Genomic DNA, 19,061 nt, shown 5'->3' on the forward strand with positions numbered 1-19,061 from the left:
CTTTCTCCTCCCTCGCTAACTTTTATATATGTCAAACTTAATATTAAGAACTTGCTGAAGTCCAATGTGCATGTGGTTTGCAAGGTTTAATAGAAATTTTACTTTGAAATTTCATATTTAGAATTTTATTTTTATTACATTTAGATAATAAAGAAGTTGAAAATATCATAAATTATTTTTATTAGATTTTTTTTTTATTTCTTTGTATTAAAAAAATCAAAGACCAAAACATTAATATTTAAAAATTTGTTGAAAATGCATGATGCCCCATGTTGCAATATATTGAATCTATTTAATTTTCAGGATAAAAAAAATTTTCAGTTAAACTAACACAAAAATCGATTACCTCTTAAATCGATTTAGAAAAAGGCATATCTGCCTTAATGAATAGATAGAAATATTGTTTATATAAAGTAAAAAATTCTTTAAATATTGTTCTTGCTTTTTTTCTAATAATGAATAATTTTTATAAAATGAAATGAATAAAAAAAATGGTTTACATATTTAATTAATTTATTAAATAATAGAAATAAAATGAAGACTATATGAAGCATATTGTTATACTGAAAAAATTCTCTGTATAACTTCTGGTGTATACATAGAATGAATGACACTTTTGCTTTGAAAACACAAAAATATATCTTTATTGATAATTAGACTGTAATATCAGAAATAATGTGTCTTTTAGCTCCTCTGGTCATAAATTTGTAAATGTTGAGCAATTTGGCTCAATCTTTTCTCAAGCTCAACTGATATATTAGATCAAATTTATATAATTTATTATAAGCTTTATTATAAGTGTATCCATAATTTTGCTTCATCAGTAGAAACTACACAATCTAATGAGCCTCAATAAATAGCCCCTATTTTTATTTTTAAAATGTGTTTAAAACTTCTTCTAATATCTCTTTACTCAGTTTTGATGATCTTGCCAATTAAGCTAAAAATCTTTCACAATTTGTGAAATATCAAATGAAACTGAAATCTTTTTGTGATATAATCCGAAGACTTCTGCAGTGCAATTCGAAATTGACAAAGAAAATTAGTGTGCATTAATTAATTAAATGCATATGCAAATAAATTAAAATAAAGGTCATTGTTTCTTAGTGAAAAAATAAACTTTTTTCAATGTTTTTGAATAATTGGATGTACAGCAAATGAAACATTTAATCCATAATTTTTTAAATTGCAAAAGTTTGCATCATATATATTTTAGGTTAACAGAAAATTAAAAAATAATATTTTTTAATACTTTTTACTGTCTTACTATAGTTTTGTAATAGATGATTCTACATTAGAATCATCTATTCCAAAGGAGAAATTTGAACTGTTAATCCTCTTTATATATATTCTATTTATTTACCATTTGTATGTTAATTGACTTGTATAATTTTATTATTTATATAAATGTATATGCTTTATATAATTAAACTAAGTAGATTTGTTCTTTGATTTCAAAAATAAAGTTTTAAAATTAATTTTACATTCACTTTCCAAAGTGCAAGAGCATTGAAATTTTGTACACTTGCATGTTCCCAACTATTAATATTTTTAAAAATTTAATTAACATTTAGCCAATTATTAGAATTAAATATGAATTTCATACTCATGGCACAACTAAGAAGTGAAACTGAAAAAAAAATTCTTATCTATATACCATAATATTGAATAATTTAAAGCTAAAGAGTAAATTTACTGTTTAACAAACTAAACAAGTTTTTAAAAACAATTTTATTGATTTATTATTTACATAAATCTAGTAAAAGATTTTTGTTATAAAAGAATAAGGTTTTTAAAATTTTTTGTTCATGTTTTCAATAAATGTTGCATCTAAAGTAGGAGAATGAAAGATTTTAAAGAATCAAACATTTATTTTTGGAAAAGTATGTACAAAGAATAATATATATTTTTTAATTGAATATATTATATTTCATTCTTACAGCTGCAATTATTATTTCAAACAGATGCAATACAATCATTAAGATGCCTCTTAATTTTAATGGTCCTTTCATCCAAATCCCTTTATGTTGCTTTCAGAATTCTGTCTCAAAGGCACAGGGAAAAAATGGACTTTTGATTAATATATAAGAATCTGGAAACTTGTAGCAGCATATTGATTAGAGCTTCACCTAAAACAAAAGAGAGAGATAAAGTAAAGAATTATATAATAAATCAAGAAATACAAAAAGTAATGTTTATTAAAAATAAAGATGTGCATGCACGTTGGTGCTCACCAGATCCGATTGTTTGACCAACAGCCATGATATTTGGCACATATATATCTTAGAGAGTGAAATATGACTTCAGAGCGGGTTTTTTTAAAAAAAATTGTAATTAAAAATAAAGCTGAATTGTGTCATTTTTCTGTAATAGCATCCAAAATATTGTTGCATTAAAATAAATGTTGCATCATTTCAAAAAGTATCTTCTTCATTATACCAATTTGATACTTATGAATTTTTCTTGAAGCTTGGCAATTTTTTAAATATTTTTTTGCCTAATTTTTATAAATAGAAATAAATTTTGTCTAAAATTCAAACAGTTTTTGTTGTTTCATCAAACATTTGACAGCCTGATTTCTTTTACCATTGTTGAAAGCTAAAGAAGAAGGATTTTATTTAATGTCTATGTAGTTTAGAAGACAGGCTTTAAAGAAAAAATTGTAATGTAACGATTGAACCTGGCATATATGCTTTTAATAGACTATGATGTTATGGGGCCAGTTTCCATAAAAGAAAGATTCATGTAAATAGAAAATATATAAGACAATTAAAATAATGTAGTTTTAATATCCAACAATTTTTGGGAATCATGGACATGAAATTAAATCTTAGTAATTAACATGAAATTAAATATAACCAATTATACCAGCGAACCAGTTGTTCGTCAAAGGCGATTAGTAAAATAATAACTTTAAATGCAAAATCATCATAAGTACAGATACAACTGTTTATTGTACACAAAAAAAATTTTGCAATTTTCATCTAATACAATTATTACATGCATTAATTTAAAATAGTTTTTTGGATCATAAATTTTGACTTAAATTTATGAATGGATTTTAAATATGGTCGTTAATTAAGATACATGAAAGAATATTGTTAATGAATTACATACTAGTTTAGTTTCAATTATATTACTGCCTTGTTTTAAAATACTACAAGAGTTATTTTGAACCATGAGCAGGATAATACCTCATACAGCAAACACTTCTTCAGAATTATATAATAATATAATAAAATATATCAATAAATACCATTCTTAAAAATTTTATTTCACCTATATGCACATAGGAAACTACCAATATAATAATGGTAATAGTAAAAATGAAATGTAAATTAAACAAACAACATTATTCACTTTAGAATTTTTGCTATATTCTCAAAACTAAAAAAAGTGTTATCCTTTTTAGATATTGTTGCAAGAAATAAAATTATACAAAAGAAAAGTCGGAAAGCAAAACATTTTACAAAATTTTTATCTTTGTAAGTTAAGGATCATTTATTCAGTGTAAATTTACAATGAAACCAAAAAGTTTTTATTTAACAAATTCCAATAAAAGCAAGGCTAAATTGAAAGTATGTAGAAAGATATTTTAATACTCTCCTTAAATAAAATACAAATAAAAGATTTTAATCAGTAAAAATCTAAATTGATGAAAGTAATAACTTTGAAGAGAAGAAAATAATATATCCTTTAAAATTTTATAATTAAATCTTAAAATATGGGGATGGAAAAAATTATCACATGAAGACTATATAAAGAATAGTCAAAAGGAGGGATGGACAAAACAATCAGACTATAAAATTGGCACTAGTTGAATTTAAAAATAAATTAAAAGATTAATGCTTCAGAAAATTAAATAACTTCCTCATTGGGATTAAAAGGAAAACTAAAATTTTCCAAATTATCCATTTATTCAGAAGCCTCAGATTATAATTTAAAAATCTTATATACTTACTTCCAATCCATTTCAAAAAATAAAAATTCATGAAATTATCAACTGGAAAAGATATTTGGTATTTTGGACTTAACAACAAAAAAAAAAATCTTATACTGAACATATACTTAGGAGTGACATGTGCCAAAATAAAACCCTTGTGCATACTTGAATAATACACCTTAGAGAAAATTTATTAAGAATAAGTACATATTTTTGCATTCAATGCTTAAAAAAAGTAACTATAATTTTACTAAGGAATAATTTTTAGTACTTCAATTATTGATCAGAAAGTTACTCTAATGAAAGTATATTGTAATAGTAAATTCATATTGTTCATTGAATCTTCATATAAAAAAAAATCTCTTATCAGTATCACTTAAAGCTCTAATAAATCGGCATATAGAGCCTTAATAATGCATACAGAATGATGTCAATATCCGAAAGAAAACTCACTTCAATTATATCAAATATAATGAATGAATTGAATTGCAAATTATAAATAATTCAATCATTCAGAATATTGAACATGATGAAGACACAATAAAATATCATGTATTACCATAGACAGAAAAAAGCCAAATAAATTAATGAAACATATATATTTAAAAAAAAATAAATAATAATGCATATCATATGAAGATTTTGCATTAATGTCCATTAAGGAAAAAATAATTTTCTAATCAATTTTATGATTAAATTATATCTCCCACAAAGAAAAATTAAATAAGTAACATTATTATTTAAAACTATACTTGATTATCAAAATTTAAAAATAAATTTTTAACTGTCTATAACCAAAATAATTCCATATTTAATATTAAAGAACAAAAATTGTTTCTTTTATAACTTTTATAAAAACACATAAATGAGCATTATTGCATATATTTTTACTAGATTTTGAAAGAAATCTGATAAGAATTATATAAACATAGAAGATTTTATAATTAGTACTTAATATTGTTACAAATCTGTAATTTTGCTATCCGGCACGGCGTGCTGAGCTTGGCGACTATTTGGCGACTTGGCGGTGAATTTGGCGAGTTTGGCGACTAAATGGATAATACCAGAAAGTTCAAGAAGTTTCATGATCCATCCAGTAATAACAGAGATACACCCAGGTACACCCTGATTGGTCTGCAGTTTCTAGCCCCGCCTCCAGGAACTATAAAAGACGAGCACTCTGAAGCTGGAAGAAGTCGTGTGTATCGTCAGAAGGCGGGTGTGAGAGGAGTCGGAGTCGCCGACGAGTAAACAGATTTGAGAGGATCAGACAGCAAGCAAGCTGCTGAACTATTAGAGATTAAATGCGCTGCGTCATTACAATTGAGTGGCGGTATTTGTAGCAGAAGAAAATTTTTGTAACAATATTTTATCTATCTAAATTTTGAAAATTTCATCTAATTTAAATATTCATCTATCAGAATATACTTGATTATAAATATTTTCTTGCAATGTAAGTAAAGCTGTTGATGCAATAAAAGCATCATATTTTTTTACTGTCATTTGACAAACAAAAAACACTGGGATGTACAACATGGAAAATACTTTTGTGTCAACTTTCATCAAAATATACAATATTCTAAAACATTACACCTTTAATATAATTTAATTATTTTAATTTCAAATATATATATATATATATGAAAATACTTAGAATTCTTTCCAATGGCATTACAATTTATACTGATAAAAAAAATCTATAATGAGTTTATTTTTAGTAAGGCAATTTTAAGTGAAAATAAAAAAAAATTATTATTTGCTTTGCTTACAACACCAAAAATGAACAGGATTCATACAGATCAAAATTTTCCAATGGAAGAGATATTAATAATTTTACTATGACTGTCATTAATAAACGACTTAGCAAGTTTACCCCGCATTCTGGTGATTGTGAGTAGAAATTGCATATTTTAAACTTATTATATATATTGATTGCCAGCAGATGCTTAAATATCCACCAATTACACTTTTATATATCTTTAAATAAACTTTTTTTTTTTTTTTTTTTTTTTTTTGCATTTGGTGAATTAAAGGCTAAACAAAATTTTGTTTTAATTTATTAGGGAAACATGGATTAAAGAATTATTACCTCTGATAAATACCCTGTACTATGTTCTAAGCTGAGCCAGCTGCCTTTCCAATTCATCATCAGTAGCAACTTTACTGGTTTCACCAATGGCATCTCTACTAACCAATGGTGCTTTAGACATCTAAAGATATAATTTTAAAAAACTGATTAATATAGAATAACCACAAGTAGATTATACTCATGATTTAAAAAAGAACAAAGAAAAATTAATAAAATAATTTTCGATTACAGGATAAAGTAAAGAAAATACAATCACATATTAATTATCATAAATTGACGTTTTGGAATCTGAGAAGAATTTGGTATATTAAATGTATTTAATATAAATGTACATGCTCTGATTGATCATAATTTAATATGCATAGAATGTTGGTGAGGATGGAAATAAATGTTGAATTGAAATGCAACAAAACGAAAAATTACAAGGATTATAAACTGTTTTCAATTTATATGATTTTGTTCCCCTCTGCTGACGAACATGCAAAGCTTGATTTTGTCTGGTTTAGTTATATCTGGATTTTATAATTTTATTTATTGGATGCAAGAGCATTATATTGACTGTATTGCATGAAATTAAGAACATATACAACCATCAAAATTTTATTAATTTAAAATATCTTATAAAACAAATACAATCAATCTTACTAAATCAATCAAAAATAATATAATTTTAATACTAATTTAAATGATTTCATGTAAAATAGGAACAAACACATCAAATAATGGATTCAAGATTGTTAGTAACTTATTATTTGAAAGAATAACAGAAAAGCAATATCCATAACCGAAGAAGGATGGAGAGTTTTAAATAGGAGACATATTTTATTCAGTGAACAATCTTTTCCTTTATCAATATGTACAGTTTCATTACTAATTGCATAATTGATTTGCAATCTTCTATATATGCATCAAATTATAGCATTCTTAAACAAATGAGCAAAAATTAAATCAATCCCTGTAAGATTCAATATAAAAATTAAGTGGAATCTATAAACATTTCAAGTGTTCTAATATATACCCCCAAAGTTAATGTGATTAAATAAAAGAATAAGTATAAGTGTTGAATTAACAAAGAAAATTTACACAAGTGAGTTGTCATTAAAGTTCTAAAAACTAAAACTTAAAAAAATATCCATTCAGGACAATTCAGTCCCCTTTCATTTATTTTTCTTTTCTTTTAAGGAACAAGAGCAATTTAAAGAAAAACATAAAACCATATAGAGTCATTGAAGAAACACAAATAATAGCGGAAAGGCGACATTCAAAATGTTCTACTAAAAGTTATGCTTTGATTTAAGAATTGCTGCACTTATAATTAATAAGAGTATATAAATAAAAATGCTTTATTTATAAATTCATACCACTTTTGGGATTCTTCCATAAAACTTACACAAATATAAAGACTTTCATTTCAATATTTTTTATGAGTAGGAAAAAAAAAAAAACTTTTCTTGATTTTGTGGATTTTTTTATTAAGCATGATAGTTGCGTTCACTCATATATCAAAATCATTTTCCTTTTGCACTCCAGACAAATACAGAAATTCCCTAGTAAATGTATCTGAGTATATTTCATACAGTAACTGAATATTCTTCAATGTCATTTTGAAAATTTATTTTAACAGGAAATCAAATATTTGCTTTTCTCTCTCGGCATTTTAGACAACAGATTTCAACTGAACAACAAAAAATTCCATATAAGAAAATTACTTTAAACTTTCATTACAGAAAAAGCAAACAATGAATGAAATTTTAAAACAACTAACTTTTTCACTTATTTACTTAATTAACCTTTTTCCCCCACAAAAAGTTTGCTAATTTTGATTCATGCACTGGATATGTACCATTCAATTGTTGATAACAGCAAATTTTACTAAAATGTTAAAGAATCCCAAAAAAAGTAAGGAATAAATAAAGAAAAGAAGTATAAAGAAGTGTGAAAAGCATTTTTTTAAGTCTCGTAACATGTTGACATATTTTAGATAGTTGTTGGTAATAGGTAATTAAATATATTCTGTTTACATAGCTTTCTAATGATTCAGTACAGTTTAGTGATATTTATCTAATTCAATTAATGTGTGTAGTATCACACACTAATATACAATAGAGTGTGATCCGAAAAAACGAAACAAACTATTAATTCTTTAAATATTGCACTTATGCATTTACTTCTAATTATAAAATTTCATTACAGAAGGTGAAAAATTGTATGAAAACATTTTAACTTTTGTAGAGGTTAATTATATAATAGTATTAAAAAAAATTAAAGTTTTCATATCTTCCATGGAGCAAAAGTTTTAATTAGTAACACAGTTCTCTTACATTCTTCTATGCATGCAAGGTTTTATATTTATCTATAAATTCTGTTCTATTTGCAGATGTATGCTTATTTTTAAATTTAGAAGGAGTAATCACAAGTTCGAGATAAACATTTACTTCAGAAATGCAAAGTTATTCAATACAGAAAACTGTCATATGCAAATATTTATCAATCATCATTATCTCTCATCATGCTAATCACACATAACATTGTTCATTTTAATTAATCAATAATTTCTACTTCAATTTCATAAGGAAGGAGTGAAAAACTGAATATTTATTGGAAAAGTACTGGTTTGCTGAATAAGCAAGTAAAATTCTTAGATTTTAATCATGCAATTTTTAATAGAATGTCATATTTCAGTAACAAGGAATGTTTCGATATGCTCTCAATTTATGCTGCATATGATTGTAAATATCAGTTTAATCCTAATAAAATAAAAATGCAGGATTCTTAATTCCTGAAAGCACTATAGAACTCCTTTATGGAAAGGAAGGGGATGGAAAAGGCACTACACATGTGATGCAGAAATTGACATTTTGGTTTATTTTTCAAGGTATCTTCATATTAGAGTATGAACAGTACGTTAGAGCTCCACATTCCAAAAGAAACAGTGTAGAAAATATTTCCATGGAATGTTGCATCAATGTGCAAGGACAACTACATGATCAACATTAGTATTTTGCAACTGGATCCTGCCTCAAGTAAAATCAAATCTTTGTCTGAGGAACAAAATTTGAATAGAAATATGTTGCTTTAACTGTAACATAAATATTAATTACTAAAAATATCAATTTTGAAGAAATAAAAATCTATTTTTTCACAGGAGTTTTATTATCAATGGCAATTTTCAATAAATATGCTATGTGGCAATTTCAAAAAATTTTGGGTTGGTTCCATTTTGTTCAACAGTACACTGAATGGCAACCAATATGTTTGATTCTTTACTGATAAATTCAAAAAGCTTAGATTCAAGTTACAAATGATGTTGGAAGAATGCAGTTTTTTATAGGTAGAGTGTTCATTTTGAACAAGTTTTTAAGTTCTTCAATTAATGTATTTTTCTTTTTATTAAATGAAAGTTAATAAATCTATTGTTTCTTAATTCATTCCTTCTAAAAATATTTCTTAATGTGTATATCATGACTGAAAATTACAAAGAAAATGCCACTCTAACAGTGGTCAGTCTGGTAAAATGGTCTATGTCAACAAATTTCCCTTTTGTCTAAGCAAATTTCAGATAGAGGCAGGAAACTTCATGTCCTTATTGATGAGTGTTAAAAAAATATTCTATTTTTTTGTCACATTTTCACTATAAGAGCCACATAAAAATTTTATTTTTTGAACTTATTATCTTCTCTACAGAAGACAAAGTATTTTTAAAAATTTAGGTATTTAATGATTTATTATTTATTTATTATTATTTTAATTTATTATATTATTTAATTTTGTTATTTATTTAATGAGACTTTCCAAATGGAAGTTCTAATCGCAATAATTAAGGAAATAAATGCTTGTTCCGCTTTTTGAGGACACCCTGCATATATATTAAACCATTGATTACTCAGTTATATTGATTCACTTCATATTTTAATTAAAACAAGAACATTACAATAATTGATATTATTTTTTTTGGTAAAAGATTCTTCAATTTGATATCATAATAAAAAAATCATAATCAAACAATTCACTGAATGAATTCTGAGAATAGATTAGAATTCTTAGAACAGATTCATTAGAAGTTTTGAAATGTGCAGATATTCCTAATAATTGTATGAAATCCATAAATTCATTATCCATGTATCTTAGGTATTCAACTGTTTAACTGCATTATCGGAAAACCAATTTGAAAAAATATATATATATTGTTAAAATGATGCCATGAACTAAATTTAAAATATAGATTTAATAACATAAGGGACCAACCTTTCCAGAAATTTCAATACCAATTTCATCTAGTACTTGGTTCACCACTGCATCTTCTTCCTCTTCATCACCTGATTCTGTCAATACTGAATTTAAGGTATCATCCACTATATAAAGAAAAATGTCAATTGTTGTTAAATAAATAATTCATTGAAAATATTTTCCAACTCTTAAATAACATATACATTTGTCAACATTAGTAAAATGTTCATTACAAACACATACAGATATATTTTCTTAACTTCTATTCATTAAAGCATGTTTTCTATTCAAATATCTAAAACGAATAAAAATTAATACTGTATAATTTCTACGTAATTATATTCTTATTTTAGTGAGAAGATCATATTATAGTGAAATATAATTCTCGACTCTCTCAATTTCAAAAAGGTATCATAAGTGGAAAAATCTGTAATGTATAGGCAAAGATAAATTTTGAATAAAACAGAATGACACATTTTAAAAGAAATTACAGCATAAAAAGATAGAATAAATATAATTTTAAAAATGTCACAGTTTTCTTTAATTACTGCTATATTAAAGCATTACACTGATATTCAAGGAATGTGTCACAAAATATTTCATCATGAATCTAAAGCAGAAAACATGCACTGAAGTAAAATAATAATAATATATAATGAATTTTAAGATTGTTTTCAAATTTTATCAAAACAAGAAGTTTTTCCACTTCAAAAGAAATAAAAAAAGAGAATTTTAAAATTTAATATATTAATACTAATTATGCATGTTAAGAATTCAGTTACCCACATGAACTGAATGAAGGTGGGGAGGAGCCAGCTGTCAATTATGTAAATACCACATGGTCTCACTGTTAATGCTAGAATGTTTGCTTTTATATCAGAAGCAGGCTTGAATACGATGGAGAATGTTGGGTGTAATTTTGGCTTTCTGCCAAATATTACTGTATGTGTAGCTCTCAAAACCTGCTGCGCATTGTAAGATTTTCTTGGATACGATCTAGGTATTAATATTGAATTGTCCATAACGGTATAATCATGTGCCTTTTATTTAAACAAGAAATTTTCAGTCTAAATTTGTTACTTTTCTATTACCAATAAACCACAAAAAGACAAACTTATGTCTTCAAGTTATTTAAAAACCAGGCACCAGTCTTCACTATTGAATAAATTAATTGTGAATCCCAAAAATCAATAATTTTCGATGTGTATCTAATTTTTAAATAATTATTTGAACACAAAACTGATCTTGTTATACAGATTCTTCCACATACATGAAGGATATGCTAGCTATTTTCACACCTCATAAGATGTGAAAAATAAAAAAATAAATAAAATGAGAATAAATTATTAATAGAAAAAAATTAATCCAAAATGAGAATATCAAAATGATATAAAAAGAAATATGTAATAAAAATGTGTTCCTAATATTTTCAAATTTTAAAATAGCCTACATTGCATTTTTTTTAAAGTTCTTTTAACTCGGAGCTCTCTAGTAGGACAGACTTTATCATAATACTTTCTATAAGTGTTAAATTAACAAACTGTATTCTATGTGGAGACTTGATATTTACCATTTTATATGAATTTGCTTCAAAAAAAAATCTTATCTCTATTGTGTACTTCTCTTTGCAGATAAAGGATATTAAAATAAACTGTGACATAAAATATATATATATATATATTTTTCCAGATTGGAATTTAAGATATTTATCTCTATACTTTTTATTTTGTTTTCTTTCGGTAATTTAATATTTTATAAATATAACTTTAAAAATTTCACACAGTTCCAAAGAAATATTTTTGATAATATCCCACCTATTTCTTCTGCCATGCCCATTTTCATAGATTCTTTTTCAAATTCATGCATAGTTCTTGCTATTCCTTGAGGATTTAGATCCTTGTTTGCAGAAACCATGGTCTAAATTATTGAAATACATAAAACAGAAATTATGGGACAGGAACAAAAGATATGATGTTATTGCAATACTTTTAGAAGCATATTTTTAAGACAATTTTATATTCTTTTTTTTTTTTCAGAAATAATAATTTGAATATAAAATAGTTATTTCACCAGCAATAATTTTTTTAAAAATTAACATTGCATATTTGATTGATAGAAACAGTATTTGACAATAAACAGTAATACATGCCTTTGTTGTATTTGCCATTGTATTTGCAAGTTTAGCACTAGAGTGCATAGCCTGAAAATAAAGTAAAACTTATTTTACATTTCATAAATACATAATATATTTCAAAAGTTAAACAATTAATCATTAAATAACATTTTTTTAAAAGTTCAATATTCTGAGATAACATTTTTATTTTGGACATTTTACCTTTGTTTGGTTTCCTACAGATGTGATTTTTGACGCAGCAGTATATGTCCGAGCCTTTTGTTTCCTTACAGTGACTAAATTTTTAGCCAAAACTGTCAAAACCTAAAATATATTTTATATAAAATCTATTAGAATAATTGAAAGATGATTTTTATTCTAATATGATTACCAATACACTTCACATTTCCTAATCATAAAATTGTTTTGCAATCACAAATATCAATAAAACAAATAAAACTAGGTAAAAGTTTATTTTATATTAAATTTTTAACTAAAATCAAATTTTAAATATATTTTATTGCAAATAAAATTATTATTTATGAGAAAAATGATTGATTATTTAAAACATATTTTGTTTAATTATTTATACACAATTTGCTTCATATCTTTGTTTAAATCTGATACTTCTTTTGAAAGGTAAATGGATGAATTACAGATTATTAGATAATAATATTAGATCATTTTAAATATATAAATTTAAATTTGTTATGAGCACATATTGATGAATTCAACAATATGTGCAAATAATTCAACATATATGTAAAAATAATATATTAATATTTTTTTTAAAAACTTAACACCCAGTTTAAGGCAGCTGAGAAATAAAATTATCCCAAATAAAAAAAAATTATTGGTGAGACAGAGATATTTAATTAACAAAAAATTGGCTAAAAAGTCATTTTTAAATATTCTTTTAAGCATTGAAAGTCTTTTAATACTGTAAAATATTTTTAAAAAAAATAAAGATTACTATTGAATTTCTTGCATTGCCTCAAATATACAACAAAGCAAAAAAATTTTTCAAAATTTTGATACCTTGACTACAAAATCTAAATAATGGATAATACATGCAAGTTGAAAATAGTTTAAAGATGCAGGAATACTAATTGATTTGTTGAGTAACAATGAAGTAATGAATGTAATAGTAGTGAAGTAATGAATTTGTAAGTAATGAGTAACAATGAAAAGTAATAAGAAACAGTCAAAGAAAAAAGTAACAATGGGATGCATTCAAATAAGAATAAAAATAAGAGACACTTAAAAATATAAAAATAAATAATGATTACGAATGCATATGACTTATAGATGGTTTTGAATTAAAAATTACAACATACAATTTTTTATTTAAAAAAATAAAAGGCTGAAAATTTGGTTTCAGAGCAATATATTTAAAAAAATAAAAAGGTGAAAATTTAGTTTCAGAGCAATATCTTATCAAGTAAGGAAAACATTTTAAATTCAAGACTAATTGGATTTGATATAAAATGTAACAAATTTAAAGCTTCTCTCTCAAGAGAAGTTGAAAAAACTTACATTTACTGAACACATTCATAACAACAAACAAGGAAAATGAATGTAATAAAAAAAAATTAGTATGCCATAACATCAAATAATTTTCTCTATACCATATCAAAAATATTATTAAATCAGGATGGAAAATTGTTGCATTAAATAATTCTGAAAATCAGAAACAATACAAATAGCAACGAAATATAATAAGGAACAATAAGAATAACAAAAATCAAATTTTTTAGAATATAAATTATCAAAAATTTTATATATTATAATTTGAAATTGAGTCAAATAATTGAGTTTGCAAAACAAATAAGAATGAAGATCAATCATTTTTTATAGATATTTCGTTATTTTTTAATTAAGTCACTTTATTTATAAATGTGAACATTTAATTTATTTGAATTTTGTAATGTACTAAATAATACAATTGAAAAAAAAAGTTAGGTTTAACAAAAATTCTTGATAAATGTAAATGAATATTATTTATGCATAGTCAAAACTTAAACAGAAAATCCCTCCTCCCATATATAGAAAATTTCATACTTGCTTATTCCCTTGTTTAGCAGCTTTTTTAATTTCCATTTCCTGAAAGAGAAAGAAAACTATAATATGTAGATATTCCAATTGATCGATTTATATCCTAGATATAAAAGGAACTATTTTTATTTTTATGTAATAAAAATTATAATTCATAAATACAGAAAATTTTCAATGGGCACAATGTATGCCTATAATTTTAAGAGCATTCTCCCTTAAAATAATGAAAAATTGATGAATCAACATAAAATAGCACTGAAGTACAAAAGGAACCTTTTTTTTTTTTTTTTTTTTTCTTCTTATAAACCTCCAAGTAAGGTACAATTCTAGTATTGCAGAAATGTTTTATATCCATATCATATTTAGACTGAGACAAAATAATGGTATAAACATATTTTCAGTCTTATTACTGTTGTATTTTAATTAAAAATCCATGGAAAGAAAGAAAAAAAAAGTGAATTTTGGATTTAAATGTTTTTTTACAAGAATTATTCAATTATTCCCAATGTTTAATGATAATGTATAAGTAATTATATTTAAAATGTCATATCTCTATGTCAAAACTCTGCATAGATATTTTAAAGTATTTATATATTTAGAATTTGTGAATAAATTGTTTTATAAATTATATAATGTTCTCATAAAATAATACACAGTTTAACCTCAAAAGTTAAATCACTTCTAATCAATTAACAAAGTCAATGAGATATTTCATGAAAATATAATCTCATGTACGAGATTGAAGGTGACTGAAAAAGTAACAAAACCAGCTATCAGATTAAGTTTAGAAATTAAAGAATATTAAAATAATATTAATATAAATAAAAAGGATAAAAAAAATTGAAAGTTCCTCTTAAACAATTTCCATTCAGAAGAAAAAAAAAATAATATCAATTAGTAAACACACCCATATAAAAATCAGTTTCATAAGTCATTTATATTATCAAAGAAAAAATAATTGTATATGAATAAATAAAATTATGACTCACCAATTGCTTTTCTTGTCTTTCCAAAGCTCGTCTATCCTTTTCCACATCGCGCTGTGCACGGCGCAGATTCCGATTTTGTTCCCTCATTTGCTCTATAAATGGGAAATAAATATAAAGTTAAATGTATATCATAACATTATCAGCTATAAAACGTTCTTTTTATGAATTCGATAAAAAAAAATATTAATATAAATTACAGATTACATTACAGCTCAATTTTACAATCAAGTCACACATTAATAGAATCTGGTGTAAATAATCAGATATGAGTCATTGCTAAAAAAAGAAGTCTTAAAGAAACAAGAAATTGTCAGATTCTTAAGCATATATTACACATTCTTAAACATATGGAAAAACTTTTATATCAATCTCACTAAAAGGAAATTTTTTAACAGATTTGAAACTGAAACTAATTAGTGGCTTCCAAAATACCTTCTAAAGTCGGTTTCTTTGAGAAAAAGCTCATTTTGCGGTAGGGGAGTAAAGCAGCTTGTCTGAAATAAATTTAGTTTAAAGTATCACTGAAATCTTTTAACTTTCCGGTTAGTATGCCAATACTTGCATTGTTTTCACATGACAATAACTGACAGACAAAAATTAAGCAATAGGATCGCAATGTTGGGTAGAGTTAACCGGAAGACGTATTGGAGGATCAAGCTAGGTTCCAATTAGTGCCTGTAGACGGCGCCAGCAGTCTACAGCCATCTATAGGCGCTAACAAGAACTATCCCAATTGCAGGATTAGCTATATTAGGGGTTATAAGATTTGGCAAATAAGCACATTTGTGGCGAATAATGCCAATCTTTTTCATTTCCTATTACGCGATTTTGTTTTTTATTTTATTCCGCCAAAACTTGGAATCGTCAAACTGATTCGTTTCTTTTACTCTTTCTGAAACTTTACTCGTTTCTTTTACACTCTTTCAGAAATTCATCTGATAATTTTTTTATTTTAAATTGATTTTGATGTAAATAAATTCTTTATTATTATTAAAATGTATTTATGTATTAAGAATATTTTAAGTCATTTGTTAAAAATTATTATTTATTAAATAACTTATTGAAAATATAAATGTATTTATTTATTATTTTTTTTTCATTTATTTTATTATTGTATAATTATTTTTCATTTGAAAGAAAACGTCTCCAACAGTCGATAATAATAGAAATATTTTCATGCGAAATTTGAATAAATAAATGCCTTTATGTTATTGCGATTCGAAATAACATTTGGCTGCAAGGACTCTCCATATAATATATATATAAATTTTTTACTAAATGCAAATTTTTTTTTCTAATAAAGGAGAACGTGCGCGTGTGTATACAGAGAAGAATAAATATGTAGGAAAGGAGGGCAGGAAAGTGTAATGTTTGGTAGAGCAATTTTTTAATTTTTATTATTTAAAAACAGCGAAAAAGTTTGAAGTTTTTCTGCAATAACTTTCGAAAATGTTTCCAAATTAAAAAAAAAAAAGATTTTAATTCATCTTTAAAAGAAAAGTATATTTAGACATATATCTTTTTAATTATAAAATCTTATAATATTCTTTATTTTAACAAATTTTTAAATTTTGATTTTCAGCAATATTGTAAATGAAAGACGAATCATTTTCATTTTTCAATCAAAGCTGAACGATTTTTCTTTGTTAAAAAATATGAGATAAAATTATTCACACTTTTAATATAATAAAATTTATAGGCTGGCATGCTATCAATAAATTGCATCTTTCGAGGCAGGTTGTTGGACTTAGAGCTTTCAAATTTGGCTGGCAATTAACTATTTCTTAGATAGCAATATTAAGAAATCTTGTTTCAAAAATTAAATTAAAATTTTAATGAAAAATTAACAAAATTCCAGCATTTTCTTTATAACTTCGAAATATATCACTGACCATAAACATTTTAAATTTAAAAAAAAAAAAAAAATTTCAGTTATCTTTTTTTTTTAATTTCATTCAATATTTTTCTTTTTTGATCTTAGTATTTTTCAAAATACTTTTAAACATATTTTTCATTGGTTTAGTAAACTATACTTCTATATGAGCACATTGCAATGATATTCAATACAATTTTATGCGCATATTATAGTCATTTTAATTTTTTAAAGATAATATAAAACTAAACAATTAAAATCTACAATCTTGGCTTTCTATATTATTTTGGATGAAGATTCAAATCTACTTTATTATCTACATTTTTATTATTTATTTTATTTCATTTATTTTAGGTTAACATAAAATTAAAAATTAGGTATAACTGGATTATCATCTTTTTTTTTTTTCCCTAATAAAATACAGTTGATTTTTTTTTATTTGACCAACTTTTTATGGCTTTTTTCTATCATTTAATAAAAAGCAATTTTAAAAATTAACTTTCTATTAGTTTTAATATATTTACTTCTTAGCTCAATCATTAAATAAGTCCTCTATCAACTGCAAGATAATTCTTTTCGAAGGTTATGTTAATTATTTATATATTATAGTTTGCTTAAACAGTAATTCACATAAAAAACTAAGAATTAAAGAAGAATTAAACTAAAATTAAGTATTAAAAAAAATAATTCTCAAAAAAATTCTTATAAACAGTATTTTTTATAATAATTTACAATTATATGTGACTTGTTATTTTTTTGCAATTCATGCATTAATTTAACAAAATTAAATTGATTGCAAATACTTTAATTGACATAATTAAAGTAATACTAAATGAATGATGGACAGACCAGCTGGTCACCGAAAGCAGCTGGTACATCCCTAATTATTTCGATTTCGTTTCCAAAGTATACATCTAACAATAATCATCCTTATAATGTAAATGTGTTTTCAATGTGAAACAAAACCGTCTACTTATATCATTGGGGAACGCGGTGTTTATTTATTAAATAGTTAGCTAACATTAGAGCTCATGTTTCTTCTTCGGCTCTAGCCATATCATACATGGAATACCTGCTTAGTTATGCACCGACTCCTCTTAAAATCCAAAATTAATATTTATTGACTGATTCTCTATTTAGCATTTATTTTCAGCTGCCGTGTATGTGCTTATATTGTTATATTAATGTTGAATGTGTAACATGGACCATTAATTGTTCTATAAATTTTAATATATCTTTTCTAATCAACTACTATTCTTTGAATAATCTACATTTATTCTCTGAAAATGTAATGAACTTGTTTGTAGATTATTTGATGAAAATAAGCTGGAATGTATAAACCTCTTCAAACCCATAATGGGATTTATGATATTTGATTTTATCAAGTAAATTCTTTCAATCAGACTTCAAATCTTAAGAAATAAAAAATTAATTTGCATCAAAAACTATTGTTATGACTTTTTCAAACGCTATCAATAGAAGGATATTGGAAAACCTATCAGGAAAAATGATAGAAAAAAACCATGAAGGAGCCCGAAGTGGAGCAGTTCTCTTAGTTTTCGGAAAGGGGACATCCTACAATGGCAAATTTTCAGGCACTGTGTTTTAATTTTGTTCAATTAAATCCTATTACTCCTTCCAATGATTAATACATTAATTTTATCCGGTATCAATAACATCATGTAATTGATCTTGACCATTTGTTATCTGCTAGGAGAGAACAGATTAAGGAAAAAAATGTCTTTGACGGCAGATCAAAAAATCCTTATATT

At 24.6% G+C, this 19,061-nt stretch overlaps 1 protein-coding gene across 1 annotated transcript; it reads right to left on the reverse strand.

The window, feature by feature from the left end:
* Positions 1-1,888: 1,888 nt before the first annotated feature.
* Positions 1,889-16,039, reverse strand: LOC129984179 (charged multivesicular body protein 2b-like). The gene is made up of 9 exons (XM_056093987.1): positions 15,849-16,039; positions 15,417-15,508; positions 14,434-14,475; positions 12,595-12,696; positions 12,409-12,459; positions 12,074-12,176; positions 10,278-10,384; positions 6,033-6,153; positions 1,889-2,129 (listed from the first exon to the last, which is right to left on the reverse strand). Exons 1-8 carry the CDS (start codon positions 15,880-15,882, stop codon positions 6,052-6,054), a joined length of 633 nt encoding a protein of 210 aa, XP_055949962.1. The 5' UTR covers positions 15,883-16,039; the 3' UTR covers positions 1,889-2,129; positions 6,033-6,051.
* Between the last annotated feature and the right edge of the window lie 3,022 nt (positions 16,040-19,061).

The sequence above is a fragment of the Argiope bruennichi genome, chromosome 9, assembly GCF_947563725.1.
Source record: "Argiope bruennichi chromosome 9, qqArgBrue1.1, whole genome shotgun sequence".
In the NCBI taxonomy this organism is placed as follows: Eukaryota; Metazoa; Arthropoda; class Arachnida; order Araneae; family Araneidae; genus Argiope; species Argiope bruennichi.